General features: G+C 69.8%; 1 protein-coding gene across 1 annotated transcript; it reads right to left on the bottom strand.

The window, feature by feature from the left end:
* Positions 1-5,993: 5,993 nt before the first annotated feature.
* On the bottom strand, positions 5,994-13,009 carry LOC128828018 (myosin light polypeptide 6-like). Its single transcript, XM_054012313.1, has 7 exons — positions 12,742-13,009; positions 10,118-10,145; positions 8,885-9,028; positions 8,183-8,356; positions 7,364-7,441; positions 7,190-7,232; positions 5,994-6,320 (listed from the first exon to the last, which is right to left on the bottom strand). Exons 1-6 carry the CDS (start codon positions 12,937-12,939, stop codon positions 7,204-7,206), a joined length of 651 nt encoding a protein of 216 aa, XP_053868288.1. The 5' UTR covers positions 12,940-13,009; the 3' UTR covers positions 5,994-6,320; positions 7,190-7,203.
* Between the last annotated feature and the right edge of the window lie 2,844 nt (positions 13,010-15,853).

The raw sequence follows: 15,853 nt of genomic DNA, 5'->3' as shown, positions 1-15,853 counted from the left end.
AGGAGCAGGGGGGTCCCAGCGGGGGTTGGGGCGCATGGGGAGCAGGGGGGGTCCCAGCGGGGGTTGGGGGGAGCAGGGGGGGTCCCAGCGGGGGTTGGGGAGCATGGGGAGCAGGGGGGTCCCAGCGGGGGTTGGGGGAGCAGGGGGGTCCCAGCGGGGGTTGGGGTGCATGGGGAGCAGGGGGGTCCCAGCGGGGGTTGGGGGCGCATGGGGAGCAGGGGGGGTCCCAGCGGGGGTTGGAGGAGCAGGGGGGTCCCAGCGGGGGTTGGGGGAGCAGGGGGTCGGGGGTCCCAGCGGGGGTTGGGGGCGCATGGGGAGCAGGGGGGTCCCAGCGGGGGTTGGGGGAGCAGAGGGTCCCAGCGGGGGTTGGGGGCGCATGGGGAGCAGGGGGGGTCCCAGCGGGGGTTGGGGGCACATGGAGAGCAGGGGGGGTCCCAGCGGGGGTTGGGGGAGCAGGGGGGGTCCCAGCGGGGGTTGGGGGTGCATGGGGAGCAGGGGGGGTCCCAGCGGGGGTTGGGGAGCAGGGGGGTCCCAGCGGGGGTTGGGGGGCGCATGGGGAGCAGGGGGGGTCCCAGCGGGGGTTTGGGGAGCAGGGGGGGTCCCAGCGGGGGTTGGGGAGCAGGGGGGTCCCAGCGGGGGTTGGGGTGCATGGGGGAGCAGGGGGGTCCCAGCGGGGGTTGGGGGCGCATGGGGAGCAGGGGGGTCCCAGCGGGGGTTGGAGGAGCAGGGGGGTCCCAGCGGGGGTTGGGGGCGCATGGGGGAGCAGGGGGGGTCCCAGCGGGGGTTGGGGGAGCAGAGGGTCCCAGCGGGGGTTGGGGGCGCATGGGGAGCAGGGGGGTCCCAGCGGGGGTTGGGGGCACATGGAGAGCAGGGGGGGTCCCAGCGGGGGTTGGGGGAGCAGGGGGGGGTCCCAGCGGGGGTTGGGGGTGCATGGGGAGCAGGGGGGGTCACAGCGGGGGTTGGGGAGCAGGGGGGGTCCCAGCGGGGGTTGGGGTGCATGGGGAGCAGGGGGGTCCCAGCGGGGGTTGGGGGAGCAGGGGGGTCCCAGCGGGGGTTGGGGGAGCAGAGGGTCCCAGCGGGGTTGGGGGCGCATGGGGAGCAGGGGGGTCCCAGCGGGGGGTTGGGGGAGCAGGGGGGTCCCAGCGGGGGTTGGGGGGCGCATGGGGAGCAGGGGGGTCCCAGCGGGGGTTGGGGGAGCAGGGGGGTCCCAGCGGGGGTTGGGGGCGCATGGGGAGCAGGGGGGGTCCCAGCGGGGGTTGGGGAGCAGGGGGGGGTCCCAGCGGGGGTTGGGGGGAGCAGGGGGGTCCCAGCGGGGGTTGGGGCGCATGGGGAGCAGGGGGGGTCCCAGCGGGGGTTGGGGGCGCATGGGGAGCAGGGGGGGTCCCAGCGGGGGTTGAAGGGGGGTCCCAGCGGGGGTTGGGGGCGCATGGGGAGCAGGGGGGTCCCAGCGGGGGTTGGGGGAGCAGAGGGTCCCAGCGGGGGTTGGGGGCGCATGGGGAGCAGGGGGGTCCCAGCGGGGGTTGGGGGCACATGGAGAGCAGGGGGGTCCCAGCGGGGGTTGGGGGAGCAGGGGGGGTCCCAGCGGGGGTTGGGGTGCATGGGGAGCAGGGGGGTCCCAGCGGGGGTTGGGGAGCAGGGGGGGGTCCCAGCGGGGGTTGGGGGCGCATGGGGAGCAGGGGGGTCCCAGCGGGGGTTGGGGAGCAGGGGGGTCCCAGCGGGGGTTGGGGTGCATGGGGAGCAGGGGGGTCCCAGCGGGGGTTGGGGGGCGCATGGGGAGCAGGGGGGGTCCCAGCGGGGGGTTTGGGGAGCAGGGGGGTCCCAGCGGGGGTTGGAGGAGCAGGGGGGTCCCAGCGGGGGTTGGGGGCGCATGGGGAGCAGGGGGGTCCCAGCGGGGGTTGGGGGAGCAGAGGGTCCCAGCGGGGGTTGGGGGCGCATGGGGAGCAGGGGGGTCCCAGCGGGGGTTGGGGGCACATGGAGAGCAGGGGGGTCCCAGCGGGGGTTGGGGGAGCAGGGGGGGTCCCAGCGGGGTTGGGGTGCATGGGGAGCAGGGGGGTCACAGCGGGGGTTGGGGAGCAGGGGGGTCCCAGCGGGGGTTGGGGGCGCATGGGGAGCAGGGGGGTCCCAGCGGGGGTTGGAGGAGCAGGGGGGTCCCAGCGGGGGTTGGGGGCGCATGGGGAGCAGGGGGGTCCCAGCGGGGGTTGGAGGAGCAGGGGGGTCCCAGCGGGGGTTGGGGTGCATGGGGAGCAGGGGGGGTCCCAGCGGGGGTTGGGGAGCAGGGGGGTCCCAGCGGGGGTTGGGGTGCATGGGGAGCAGGGGGGTCCCAGCGGGGGTTGGGGGCGCATGGGGAGCAGGGGGGGTCCAGCGGGGGTTGGGGGAGCAGGGGGGTCCCAGCGGGGGTTGGGGTGCATGGGGAGCAGGGGGGTCCCAGCGGGGGTTGGGGAGCAGGGGGGTCCCAGCGGGGGTTGGGGGCGCATGGGGAGCAGGGGGGTCCCAGCGGGGATTGGGGAGCAGGGGGGGCAGGGGTCCAGCGGGGGTTGGGGAGCAGGGGGTCCCAGCGGGGGTTGGGGTGCATGGGGAGCAGGGGGGGGGTCCCAGCGGGGGTTGGGGAGCAGGGGGTCCCAGCGGGGGTTGGGGTGCATGGGGAGCAGGGGGGGGTCCCAGCGGGGGTTGGGGGCGCATGGGGAGCAGGGGGGGTCCCAGCGGGGGTTGGGGGCACATGGGGAGCAGGGGGGGGGTCCCAGCGGGGGTTGGGGGCGCATGGGGAGCAGGGGGGGGTCCCAGCGGGGGTTGGGGAGCAGGGGGTCCAGCGGGGGTTGGGGTGCATGGGGAGCAGGGGGGGTCCCAGCGGGGGTTGGGGGCACATGGGGAGCAGGGGGGGTCCCAGTGGGGGTTGGGGGCACATGGGGAGCAGGGGGGGGTCCCAGCGGGGGTTGGGGAGCAGGGGGTCCCAGCGGGGGTTGGGGAGCAGGGGGTCCCAGCGGGGGTTGGGGTGCATGGGGAGCAGGGGGGGTCCCAGCGGGGGTTGGGGGAGCAGGGGGGTCCCAGCGGGGGGTTGGGGTGCATGGGGAGCAGGGGGGTCCCAGCGGGGGTTGGAGGAGCAGGGGGGTCCCAGCGGGGGTTTGGGGAGCAGGGGGGTCCCAGTGGGGGTTGGAGGAGCAGGGGGGTCCCAGCGGGGGTTGGGGTGCATGGGGAGCAGGGGGGTCCCAGCGGGGGTTGGGGAGCAGGGGGGTCCCAGCGGGGGTTGGGGTGCATGGGGAGCAGGGGGTCCCAGCGGGGGTTGGGGGCTCATGGGGAGCAGGGGGGGTCCCAGCGGGGGTTTGGGGAGCAGGGGGGTCCCAGCGGGGGTTGGAGAGCAGGGGGGTCCCAGCGGGGGTTGGGGGCACATGGGGAGCAGGGGGGTCCCAGCGGGGGTTGGGGGAGCAGGGGGTCCCAGCGGGGGTTGGGGGCGCATGGGGAGCAGGGGGGTCCCAGCGGGGGTTGGGGGCACATGGAGAGCAGGGGGGTCCCAGCGGGGGTTGGGGGAGCAGGGGGGTCCCAGCGGGGGTTGGGGTGCATGGGGAGCAGGGGGGTCCCAGCGGGGGTTGGGGAGCAGGGGGGGTCCCAGCGGGGGTTGGGGGCGCATGGGGAGCAGGGGGGTCCCAGCGGGGGTTGGAGGAGCAGGGGGGTCCCAGCGGGGGTTGGGGGCGCATGGGGAGCAGGGGGGGTCCCAGCGGGGGTTGGGGTGCATGGGGAGCAGGGGGGTCCCAGCGGGGGTTGGGGAGCAGGGGGGGTCCCAGCGGGGGTTGGGGTGCATGGGGAGCAGGGGGGTCCCAGCGGGGGTTGGGGGAGCAGGGGGGTCCCAGCGGGGGTTGGGGGCGCATGGGGAGCAGGGGGGTCCCAGCGGGGGTTGGGGGAGCAGGGGGGTCCCAGCGGGGGTTGGGGTGCATGGGGAGCAGGGGGGTCCCAGCGGGGGTTGGGGAGCAGGGGGGTCCCAGCGGGGGTTGGGGGCGCATGGGGAGCAGGGGGGTCCCAGCGGGGGTTGGGGGAGCAGGGGGGGTCCCAGCGGGGGTTGGGGAGCAGGGGGGTCCCAGCGGGGGTTGGGGTGCATGGGGAGCAGGGGGGGTCCCAGCGGGGGTTGGGGTGCATGGGGAGCAGGGGGGGTCCCAGCGGGGGTTGGGGGCGCATGGGGAGCAGGGGGGGTCCCAGCGGGGGTTGGGGGCACATGGGGAGCAGGGGGGGGTCCCAGCGGGGGTTGGGGGCGCATGGGGAGCAGGGGGGGGTCCCAGCGGGGGTTGGGGAGCAGGGGGTCCCAGCGGGGGTTGGGGTGCATGGGGAGCAGGGGGGGTCCCAGCGGGGGTTGGGGGCACATGGGGAGCAGGGGGGGGTCCCAGTGGGGGTTGGGGGCACATGGGGAGCAGGGGGGGGTCCCAGCGGGGGTTGGGGGAGCAGGGGGGTCCCAGCGGGGGTTGGGGTGCATGGGGAGCAGGGGGGTCCCAATGGGGGTTGGGGGCACATGGGGAACAGGGGGGTCCCAGCAGGGGTTGGAGCACACGGGGAGCAGGGGATCCCAGCGGGGGTTGGGGGTGCATGGGGAGCAGGGGGTCCCAGTGGGGGTTGGGGGCACATGGAGAGCAGGGGGTCCCAGCGGGGGTTGGGGGAGCAGGGGGGTCCCAGCGGGGGTTGGGGGCACATGGAGAGCAGGGGGTCCCAGCGGGGGTTGGGGGAGCAGGGGCTTCCCAGCGGGGGTTGGGGGCGCATGGGGAGCAGGGGGGTCCCAGCGGGGGTTGGGGGAGCAGGGGGGTCCCAGCGGGGGTTGGGGTGCATGGGGAGGGTTTCATTCCACAGACTGAGAACCCGTCTGCAGGGGCTGGGAACGGGCAGTGCGTTCCTGGGCGTTTTAACAGCACTCGTTCTCCCAGCCGGAGATTGCGAACCCCGCAGGCTCTCACGTCTCAGTGGGCGACACCCCCCCACACCCGCAGTCGACACCGTCCCTGTCCCACCGGCCTCGTCTCCGCATCTATAAAGCGGGTGACATGGAGGAAGAGCCAGGAGCCCCCACGCTGCAAACACGGCATCAGTAACGCCCGGGGTGCCTGGGCCAGCCCGTCTCCCCCCACCCCACCCACCTGCTGAGCAGCGAGACGATGCCGGGGGCACAAACCTCCCTCCCGGCCCCCTGAGAATTAACCCAGCCGGACAGGTGAGGGCGGGATCCCATGCCAGGACTGGGTCGGGTCACCTTGATTTACTCCCCTCTTGAGCTATGGGCCCCTCGGCCGAAGCACCACCCCACAGCCAGCTGCTCTCCGGGGCCCTGTGCTGCGTCTGGAGTTCTCTGCTGCCCGCCGGAAACCTGCCCCACCGCGCTGGGCCGCGAAGGCCCAGTGAAGTCTGAGTGCGGGGAAACAGCCCGAGATGGGTAGGAATTCTCACCCCCAGCAGGGGTCGCTGCGGGGCGCGGGGCAGGCGGGTTGGCTGCTGGGGCAGATCCCCGCTGCGCCAGTCCCAACCTTTCACCCCCTAACAAACAGGAAATGGCAGCTGTATTCCCTGAAATCCTCCGGGGCCCTCCTGCCATGCCCTGGCTGTGGGCACCCGAGAGCATCTTGTCTACCCAGCGTGTTCTGCCAGCACCCAGCGTGACCGTACCCTGCCATGGCATAACGCCTGCTATAAATTGTCTCGCTTGCAATTCACGCCTTGGCTGGCGCGGGTGGCTCCTGCCTCCGTCCTGCCCCGTAGCTGAGCCTTCGAGGGGGGAACAGGGTTGATTTCCCAACTCTTGCTTTCTGCATTGGGCCGGGCGCAAGGACACCCCCGGGGCCCTGCAGGGCCAGCCCCTGGGCCTTTTCCAGCCTGTGCTTGGCTCTTCCACCTCCCAGTCCCTCAGTGAAAGCGGATGCAGCACTCGCAACCCAAGCCCAGCCCCCGTCGCCCGGTGCCCAGGGTCTCGAGAAAGAGCCAGGGATGCTGACACGGCCCCTGTGGCCAAGATCCAAGGGGCCAGAAGGTTCTGCAAACAAAGGGCTTTTATTGTCCAAACGCAAGGAGGATCGGGTCCCTTCCCGCCCAGGATCGGGACCGCGGCTCGGCTGGGTGGGCACCCCTGGGCTGGGCCGCTGCTCTCGGGGGAGCCTGCATCCCCCCCTGGCTGGATCCCCAGCCGCTGGTGTCCTGAGGTCTTGGGCTCTCCTTGGGCAGTGGTAGAAGTCCTTCGCAGCAGCTGCTGGGTGGTGGGGGGCGGGTTAGAGAGAGAGATAAAGAGGGCAGGGAACAGGCCCCCCCCATAGAGCAATGGGCTGAGGAGGCATTAGTTGCTTCGGCGCATCCTGCCCGGCCTGGGGAGAGAAGAGGAGACAGTGAAATGCCGCGTGGCCTTTGGAGGCAGGCTCCAGGTTGGGGAGCTGGGATCCCATGGTGGGGAGAGAAGGTTCCAGGCCTGGAGCTCAGGTTTGTTCTGAATCTCTGTCCCCTGGAGCAGAGGCTGGAGGGAATCGCGCTCCCGGCACGGCTGGGCCGGCGGCTGTGACTCAGGGCACCGGCTGTGCCCGCTCGACGCTGGCCTAGCAGAGGCGCTTGGAGTCGGGATGGTTTCGGGGAGTTAGAGCTCTCAGCAGCCCTGCAAGGCGAGTATGTTCACGGGTGGGGAAACCGAGGCACAGGGAAGGCCTTGCCTGAGGCCAGGGCAGAGCTGGGCGTAGGGCCCAGGCGTTCTGATGCCCTATCCCGAGCGATGAAAGCAAAGCCACGCTGCCCCCTTTGCATGGGGCCCATCCATGCCAGTGCCCTGGCCAGAGCCCCCAGGGCCCCCCAACAGGTGTTTGGTTCGCTCAGGCTGGGACGGGCTTGGTTCCCCGTGAGGGACGCAGCGCTGCAGAGAGGAGCGGGGGGAGAAGGTGAATGACTTGTGCCCGTCTGATGGCATTGGACCTCAGCTGGCAGCGGAGCAAGTCCCTGTGCCTCAGTTTCCCCCTCTGCAGAACGGGGCTCAGGCTCCTGCCCTCGGAGGTCGGCTGCTGGGAGGTGCTGGGGGTGGTGGCAGCACCCCGAAAACACAAGCCTCTTCCAGGGCAGAGGGATTTGACACACACACATTAGAGATTATCCGCCGGGCACAGAGACGGTCCACCCGGGTCCGAGGGGAGAAAGGAGCGGCCACCCCCCAAAACAGAGTCCGAAAAGTAAAGTCCCCGGGGGGGGCACCTACCCGACGGCACCCGCTCAGCCAGACAGGATGTGCTTGACGAAGGCTGTGGGGGGAGGAGAGAGGCTTTAGGCAGTGGAACTGGTCCCCCAGAGGCACCTGGATGGCCCCTCCCTTGGGAACCCCCCCCCCTTTCCCAGCCCTGCGGCTGGAGGGTCCCCGACTCCAGGCTCTCACCTTCGTAGTTGATGCAGCCGTTGGAGTCCTCGTGCCCGGACAGAAGGGCGTCCACCTCCTCCTCCGTCAGCTTCTCGCCTGCAGCCGGAGGGGGCAGCGCGTTAGTGCTGGGGAGATGTTCCCCCCCGGCCTGGTGCCCACCCAACAGCCCGGGGGGGCCGGTCCCTGTCCCTGCTGGGTGCCAGACCCACAGCCCTGGGGGGGCCCTGTTTCCCCCCCGATCACTCTGGGGAGCCCTGCCCCCCCCATCTGGTGCCAGACCAACATCCCCAGGGGGGCCTGTTCCTGCCCGGTGCCCGCCTGACGCTGCCTGGTGCCCGTCCAACAGCCTGGGGGGGGCTGGCCTTGCCCGGTACCAGACCGACAGCCCCGGGGGATTCCATTCCCTCCCCCCGGCCCGATGCTCACTCTGGGGGGCCCTGCCCCCCCACCCAGTGCCAGACCGACAGCCCTGACGGGCCCTGTCCTGCCCCCCCCCAGTGCCTGCCCCTGGGGGGACCCCACCCCGGGGGGGTCCTGCCCAGTGCCTGACCAACAGCCATGCCCACCCCCGAAAGGGCCCAGCCTGGGTAGCCGCAGAGCAAGCTGCCCCCTGCCCCGTCCCTGCCCACAGGCCTTGCCCAGCCCGGCAGGGACGCTGACCCTCAGCACAGCCAGTGCTTGGCGCCGGGCAGGACACCGGGGTGGGGCGCCCCTGACCTGGCACCGTACCCGTGGGTCCCTGCCCCAGACTTGCTGAGCCTCGTCAGCCTCGGGGGCCCCTGTCTCGGGGGCTGCCCTGTGGGGGGGGGGCCTCTGCCAGCAGCAGGTGGCGCTCACCCAGCGTGGAGAGCACATGGCGCAGCTCGGCCCCCATGACGGTGCCGTTCCCCTCCTTGTCAAAGACCCGCAGCCCCTCCACGTAGTCCTCGAAGGTGCCCTGGTCCTTGTTCTTGGCGATGGTCTGCAGCATGGGCAGGAACTGCTCGAACTCCACCCGCCTGGAGTGCAGCTCTGCCGCGGGAGGGGGAAACTGAGGCCAGGCCAAGACCCCGGGGCCCAGCCATGCAGCCCCCCCATGTGGCTGGGGGAGGGTAGTCTGGCCCCCCTGGCACCGCATGGGGCCCCTGATGCCCCCCCATCACATAGCCCAACCAAATCCCAAAGGAGGACCCCCATTGCTAACCCTAGTAAGGGGGTCTCTGAAAGGCTAGGGGTCCAGACCCACTCCCACCACACAAACAATCCACAGCTAGGGTGGGGCTGGTGGTAGACCCCCACAGCAGGGGGGGCTGGAAGTAACACCCCTCCGAGACGCGTGGGGCAATTCCTTTCTCCCTTTGGAGCAACTGTTTCAGGCTCTCTGCAGACTCAGGCAGACGCCGTTCCACTGGATTCCAGATTCTTCCCTTTTCACAGTGCAAGCTGGGGCTGCAATGTCACGTGACTCCAGCAGCTGGGGCTTTGGCCACAGGCTGATAGCGCCCGAGCCACATCCCACCCTCCACCCCGGCCCCGCAGCTGCTGAGGCCGCTCGCTCACCATCGGGCTTGGGGTGGCCCAGCACCTTCATGACCTCGGCGTTGGTGGGGTTCTGGCCCAGGGCCCGCAGCACATCCCCGCACTGGCTTAGCTGAATCTTGCCGTCCCCGACCCGGTCGAAGAGCTGGAAAGCCTCCTTGTAATCTGGGGCGGGGAGCAGAGCAGGTCAGAGGGGCTGGAACCGGACATCCTCTGCCAGTCTAACCCACCTGCTTCATGCCAGGGAGGGGGGCCCAGCCCCGTCCGGACCGCCCTTCCTGCCAGCATCCAGCAAAACCCAGAGATCACCAACCCCAGCAGGAACCAGAGACAGAGCTCCAGAGACCCCCATCCCCGTCCCAAGGGGCAGCATCCCGCCCTGGGCGTGACGTGCTGCTCACGCTTGTATCGCCCCCAGATCCCATCGAAATCTGAGATTACACACAGGGCGCATCGCTGAGACACAGCCACCTCTGGGGTGGAACCTGGCCACTGCCGATTCAGCTCACGCACCACTGAAATGCAGCCACCTCTGGGGTGGAACCTGGCAGTTGCTTAGCAACACCACAGGACGGTTTAGGACAGGAAGTGAAGCACCCACGCCTGCGTTGGATTGAAACCGGGGGGGGGGGGTTAGCTGAATTAATGCACAATTGTGACGCTGGACATGGGGGTTAACACCTCACCCGGAGTCGCGGTGGGATCTCTCTTAACCACATGAGGGCACCAAAACCTGCTGCCTTGGTTTGTATGCGACAGGGCGCCCACAAGTGGCAGAGACCGGCTACTGCTGCAAGTTGAGGGACAGATCCTTTAGCTCACCTGGCCAGGACGGTGGTCTTGGAGCTAGAGGCCAGGAGTTCTAATCCCAGCTCCTCCGCCTCCCTGCCGGAATCGTGTTGGGATGAGTTTCAGGAGGAGCCCGGCTCGTTCAGAGACCAGGAGCTGCCAGCCAGGTGCTTGTATCTTAATCCGAGACCTCCACATTGAGAGATCCCCCTGGGCAGAGGTTGGGGGCCCAGCCATGCCCCATGGCAGGCCGGGTAATGGAAGATGCCACCTAACCAGGGTTTCTGCCCCCCGGGGATGGGTTAGGAACTGACAAGCGCTTCTTGGGGACAGAGGCCCAAGGCAGGAACCGTGTAAGTGGGGGAAGGAGCTGGATTTAGCGGGGCCAGCGCTGGGTGAAGGCTGGCGGAAGAGCGACGCCCCCCTCGCCCCCCAGCTACACAGACACAAGGCCCATCAACTTACCCTCCAGCTGGTCCTTGCTAAACTCAATCTGCAAAGAGGAAGTGACAGAAACAGGGACATTAACAGAGATGGGGGGAGCTGCACAAAGTCTGTTACTGTGCCGACAAGCCTGGGGGTGCAGTGGGGTGTCACCCCCCAGCTCTCTGCTCCAGGGGCCAAGCTCGGCCCCCAGGGGCCCCTCCAGCCCGACCCCACTAAACGCCTCGCGGGGGAGCCTTGGTCCTCACCGGTCTGACCTCAGGCTCTGTGGGGCTGGCAGACATTTTGTTGTGGGGGGGGGGGGGAGAGAAAGCAGCAGCCAACTGGCCTGAATTTATACCTGCCTGGGGCGAGTGGGGGGTGGGGGGCTGCTGAGAGCCCCCCCTTTGCATCTGTCTCCCATGGAGTTGGGGGGCAGGGAGCCCTGGGGGCTGAGCTCAGTTGGAGGCGAAGGGGGGGCGGGGGTGCCTTACAGGACCTGAAACCTGGGTGCAAAGAGGAAGCTGCCTCGGTTGCGGTGAAAGGGCCTGTGAGTTTTGCTCAATATAAGGTGAGGGCTGAGTCGGCTCCCGCCCAGGCCTCGGCCAGCAGAGGGCGCTGTGGGGTGCAGGGAGGGGGCCCTGGCTGTGGGGGGGGGCAGTTTCACCAGCCCCGTCTCTGCCAGCAGGGGGCGCTGTGGGGTGCAGGGAGGGGGCCTTGGCTGTGGAGGGGGAGGCCCAGTTTCACCAGCCCTGGGCTCTGCCAGCAGGGGGCACTGTGGGGTGCAGGACGGGGGCCCTGGCTGTGGGGGGGGCAGTTTCACCAGCCCCGGGCTCTGCCAGCAGGGGGCGCTGTGGGGAGCAGGGAGGGGGCCCTGGCTGTGGGGGGGGGGGCAGTTTCACCAGCCCCGGGCTCTGCCAGCAGGGGGCGCTGTGGGGCGCAGGGCAGGGGCCCCGGCTGTGTGTGGGGGGAGGCAGTTTCACCAGCCCCAGTCTCTGCCAGCAGGGGGCGCTGTGGGGCACAGGGCGGGGGCCCTGTCTGTGGGGGGGCGGCCCTGTTTTGACTGCCCCAGTCTCTGCCAGCAGGGGGCGCTGTGGGGCGCAGGGCGGGGGCCCTGTCTGTGGGGGGCGGCCCAGTTTTGACTGCCCCAGGCTCTGCCAGCAGGGGGCGCTGTGGGGCGCAGGGCGGGGGCCCTGTCTGTGGGGGGCGGCCCAGTTTTGACTGCCCCAGGCTCTGCCAGCAGGGGGCGCTGTGGGGCGCAGGGCAGGGGCCCTGGCTGTGGGGTGGGGGGCAGTTTTGCCCGCCCCAGACTCACCCAGCAGGGGGCTCTGGGACACGCATGCAGCTGAGTTCATATAAGGGCTGATCGCCCCCTCCCCGGTCACACTCTTTATCGGGGCCCTACCTCACTGCCGCAGGAATTTCCTGCATTCTGCCCCCCCCCCCCCCCCGCACAGAGGCGCGCCCGGTTGGGCCCCCCACCCCCCGCCGCAACTCAACCCCTGTAGCGCAGCCTGGCAAAGCGGTGCCCAGCGCTGGGGCTGGAGACGCGGGTGCTAATCCCCCGGCCGCAGCCACCTGTCCCCGAGCCGGCTGCCTGGGAATGCAGGCCCATGCCAAGCGCTCGCCCCCACCCCCATTCCAGCCTGTCATTAAAATAACAGGGTCCTGCTCACCGCCTAAATTTATCTGCCCCAATGACCTGAGCTCGCCCCCCCCCAGCTGTGACTGTCTAACAGCCCCCCCCCCCCCTTCCTGAGTGGAGTCTCTGGCCATTGTAGGAGAGAGAGCTAGTAACAAGCTAGGGATAGAACCCAGGCGTCCTGGCTCCCAGCCCCCCTGCTCCAACCCACCAGCCCCCACTCCCCTCCCAGAGCCAGGGAGAGAACCCAGGCGTCCTGGCTCCCAGCCCCCCTGCTCCAACCCACCAGATTCCCCCCTCCCTTCCTGGCCCCATGGCTAGAACCCAGGAGCTGGTCTCTGGCTGCTTAGATCGGCCCCAGTTAGATGAAGCAAGTCCCCCAACTACAGTCCCCTGCTCCATTGACTTCCCACCTCAGCCCCACTGCTGAGCACCCCTTGGAGGGACAGCGCTGGGGGCGGGGAAGTGGTTAGATCGGGGGGGGGGGGTCCCCAGCTCTGCCACTGACTTATATTGGGCAAGTCCTCAGTTTCCCCATCTGTAAAGGGGCTAATACTGGCCCTTCCCCCCTGGGGGCGGGGTAGCTGCTGTGTCCCTGGGGGATCCCTCTGCCCCCCACGACTCCTCTGGAGGCCAGCTCATGCCCCTTTCAGGGGGGGCACACTAGGTGTTTGTGGGGGGCCCACCCCACTCCCTGCAAATGCAGGCGCTGGGGCTGGTCAGTATTTGGGCCACAAGGAAGCGGGGGAGGGGGGTTGGTCTGGGGGAGGGCATTTTCTTATCTGGCCTGCCCGTGGCAAACTGGGTGCAGTGGGGCGGGGCAGGCCGGGGGCACTGGGGCCCCTTGTCTGTCCACGTCTCTGTGCCGTCCGGCCACCGGGCTCCCTGGCCACTCGCATGGCAGCTTTAAACCTTGCGGTGTTGCTGCCACATGGGGGTGGGGGATGCCCCCCAGCCGCAGTCCTGGCCCCATGCACCCCCCCACACTGCTCTCTCTGCCCTCCATTGCACAGCCCCCACATACCACCACTTTAGAGAGGTCAATCGGCGGCTCCTTGGGTTTCTCCGGGGCCGGGGCCGGGGCCGGGGCCGGGGCCGGGGCCGGTTCTGGGGCTTTGGGCTTAGCAGCTGCAGCAGCCGGCTTGGCTACGGCCGGTTTGGGGGCCGGTTTGGCCGGCGCGGCCACCGGCTTCTTCACGGGCAGCTCCTTCTTGGGGGGCATGGCGGCTGGGCCCGGCGGCACGTGCCCGGGCGAGTGGGGCTGGCAGACGAGGCTGCGGGGCTGTGGTGAAGTCCCAGCCTGGGGCTGGCCCTGCCCGGCCCGGCTTAAATAGCCTGGGGTGACGTCAGGCTGGAGCAGTGCTCCATAAGGGCGGGGGGGGGGGGGGGTTGGAACGGGGGGGCCACAAATGGGAGCATCATTCATTGTCAGAAGTGACAGCTCCCCCCCCGCCCCCCTCCAGCTCCAGGGCTTTTCTTAGAGGCGAGCTCAAGGGGGAGCCAGGCCAGGGCCCCGGCACGGTGCCCCCCCCGTCAGAGGAAATCTCCCCCGCCCCCAAGCACGGGGGGCTTGGAGGTGCATGAACGCAGGGGATGGTGGAGTTGAGGGCTGGGCCCCGTGGGCACCTGGCAAGGCCCTTTCCTCTGCTCAAAAGGCACCGGGCCCCAGCTGCAGCGCTGGGCTGGGGACCCAGGAGTCCTGAGTCCCAGCCTCCCCATCCCCGCCCCATACTAGACCCCAGGGCTACTGGAACCCAGGTCCCCTGAGGTTGCCTCCCCCAGCCAGCTGCTAGCCCCACCCCAGCACGGGAATAGAGCCCAGGTCTCCGGGCTCCACTCTCAGCACTAGGCCACAGTGCCTCCCTAGCCCCCCCCAAAGGGCGGGGCTGCTCTGTTGGTCATGGGCTGAGAGCTGGGCAGAGGGCACCATACATGGCTGGGTGATGCACAGGGAGCTGCAGGCTACAGTGCTGGGGTGGCTGTGACCCCAACGTGGAGCTGGGAGGGGGGGGACGCTCTCGCCTCTGACCCCTCCCCCCATGCCTAGGGGCGGTGCCAGAATTCAGATAAACCCCTGTGTGCGGGCTCCTTGTGGCCAGTAATGTTTGGGGGGGGGGCTTTTGGGAGGTGCCCTCTCCCCCCGAGTTTCAATTCAGCCGACGATTTGCTGCCTCTCCTCCGCTGCTATGAAGCGTTGCCAGCTTCAGTTAGCCAGGGCTGGGTGCAGCAATGTCTAAGCAGCTGCTGTGGCCCACCCCAGAGGTGGCTGCATCTTCGTGTGCTCCCTCCGCCCCCGAGGAGCTGGGTGGGTTAATTAGCACGTGGAAATTACCCTGAGTAAATGGAAGCGCCTGGGCCAGGCGGGGGCTGCCCGGCTCTGGCCCTGGGCCCAGGCCTGCCGGCTAAGCAGGGGTTGATGGAAAAGTCCAGGTGGCAGGTCCCCCGTCACAGCTTGATTAAGGGTTGGCTTGAGGCCCGCGGACACCGGCGAGCTATGTCCCCCCCCAGTCCCATGAAGTGGGTTTCTCCGTAGATTATTATTAACGAGCCGACCTGGCTGGGTGCCCAGCAGGGGTCGGGGCTCACGGCACAGCTCCATGAACCAGGCCAAGCGGGGGGGAGGGGGGAAGAAGGGAGGGGCCAGGCCAAGCAGCTTTGGGGGGTGCAGGGAAGAGGGGTGTCCAGGCCTGGCACGTGGTGGGGAGATGGGGGGATGCAATGTCCCCTTCACACCCCCACCCTCCCACAGGGAGCGAGTCTGGCTCCACTGCCCTGGAGCATAAATCCATGGGGGGGCCCTGGGTGTCACCCAAACCAGCTCCCCCCCAGTTCCACACCCTCGGTGGGGCTATGCCCACCCCATGCCTCAGTTTCCCCTGTTAAACAGGGCAGCTTCTTTCCCCTGCGGCTGAGGGTGGGGACCCACGGGGTGAGGCCGTGCGGGCAAAACTTGAGTCGTGGGCTAGCCCCTTTCCCCCCAGGGATCGGGGCCCACGCAGCAGCTGCTCTGGGCACGCTGAGATCTCCTGCCCCTGCCCCAGCCTGTCTTAGAGGGCTGGGGCCCAAGACAAGCCCCCGAGCTAGGGAGCGGGCATGGGCAGCGTCCCCTGTGGGACCCTGGGGGAGGAGCTGTGACCCCCAGCTCAGCTCTGGGCCCCGCCTGCCATTCGCACCCGCGTCTCCCCTTCCTCCCACTGTGCTGGACCCAGCACCTTGGCCGTGGTTTGTGCCAGGGGAGGGGGCAGAGATAGCCGAGGGAAGGGATCCCCCACCATGAAACGGGGGGCAGAGGGGGGTCCTGCTGCCCCGCGGGCTCAGCCCAGAGCCCCAGCTCCTCCCAGGGGGCAGCGGAAAGGAGCCACGATTGGCAGGAGCAGGGGGCAGGGGAGGGGATTACCGGCTGTAATCCCCAGGCTCGGCCTGGGGCAGCAGTGCCAGAGAATTGTTCGGGGACAGCCGCAGGCCGCACATGGGGCTTTAACCCGGCTTAGGCTGCTAAGCCCGACCCACTTCATCGCAGCCCCCCTGCGGCTCAGCCCCCCACTGGCGCCGCCGGGGCAGCTGCTGGGATGTTAAGCCGGGGCAGGGCCTGGCCAGGACCCATTGAGCCCATCTCCAATGGGGGCCAGAACCAGGCAGCCGGCCCCCCGCACTCCCGCCGGGCGCGAGCCCTGAATCCCTTTGAGCAGCGCTGTTGCCAGGTGAAAGCCAGTTCTGCCCGGTGCTGGCACCGGGGCCAAGGTCGGCGGGCAGGGGGGGGAGCGAGGCCAGGCTTGGCCCAGATCTGCAGATTTAACCTTCAAATCGGCAACACTATTAACGTGGGCCCGGCTTGTTCCCAGGGGAAAGGGGGAGCCGGGGGGGGGAGGGGGGGGGCTGAGAAACGCTGGCTCCCTCTGTATCAGCTCTCATGGCTCGGATCCACCAGCCCTGGTGCGGGAGGGCAGAGCGCGGCTACGGCAGGGAACTCGCCAGGAGACGGGGTGGCGGCGTCTGGCCTCCGCCCAGCCGCAGGGCAGGTCCCTATCAGGTCTGGGGTAGCTAAGAACCAGGCCCGGACCCCAGGGGGGTTGGGAAGTCAAACGTGGGAGGTTCCCCTTTGACCCAGCCCTCGAGGGTGAAATGAACGTCGCCGG

The sequence above is a fragment of the Malaclemys terrapin genome, chromosome 23 (genome assembly GCF_027887155.1).
Source record: "Malaclemys terrapin pileata isolate rMalTer1 chromosome 23, rMalTer1.hap1, whole genome shotgun sequence".
In the NCBI taxonomy this organism is placed as follows: Eukaryota; Metazoa; Chordata; order Testudines; family Emydidae; genus Malaclemys; species Malaclemys terrapin.
Note: the sequence above shows the minus strand (reverse complement) of the source record. Positions and strands in the feature narration are given on the sequence as shown.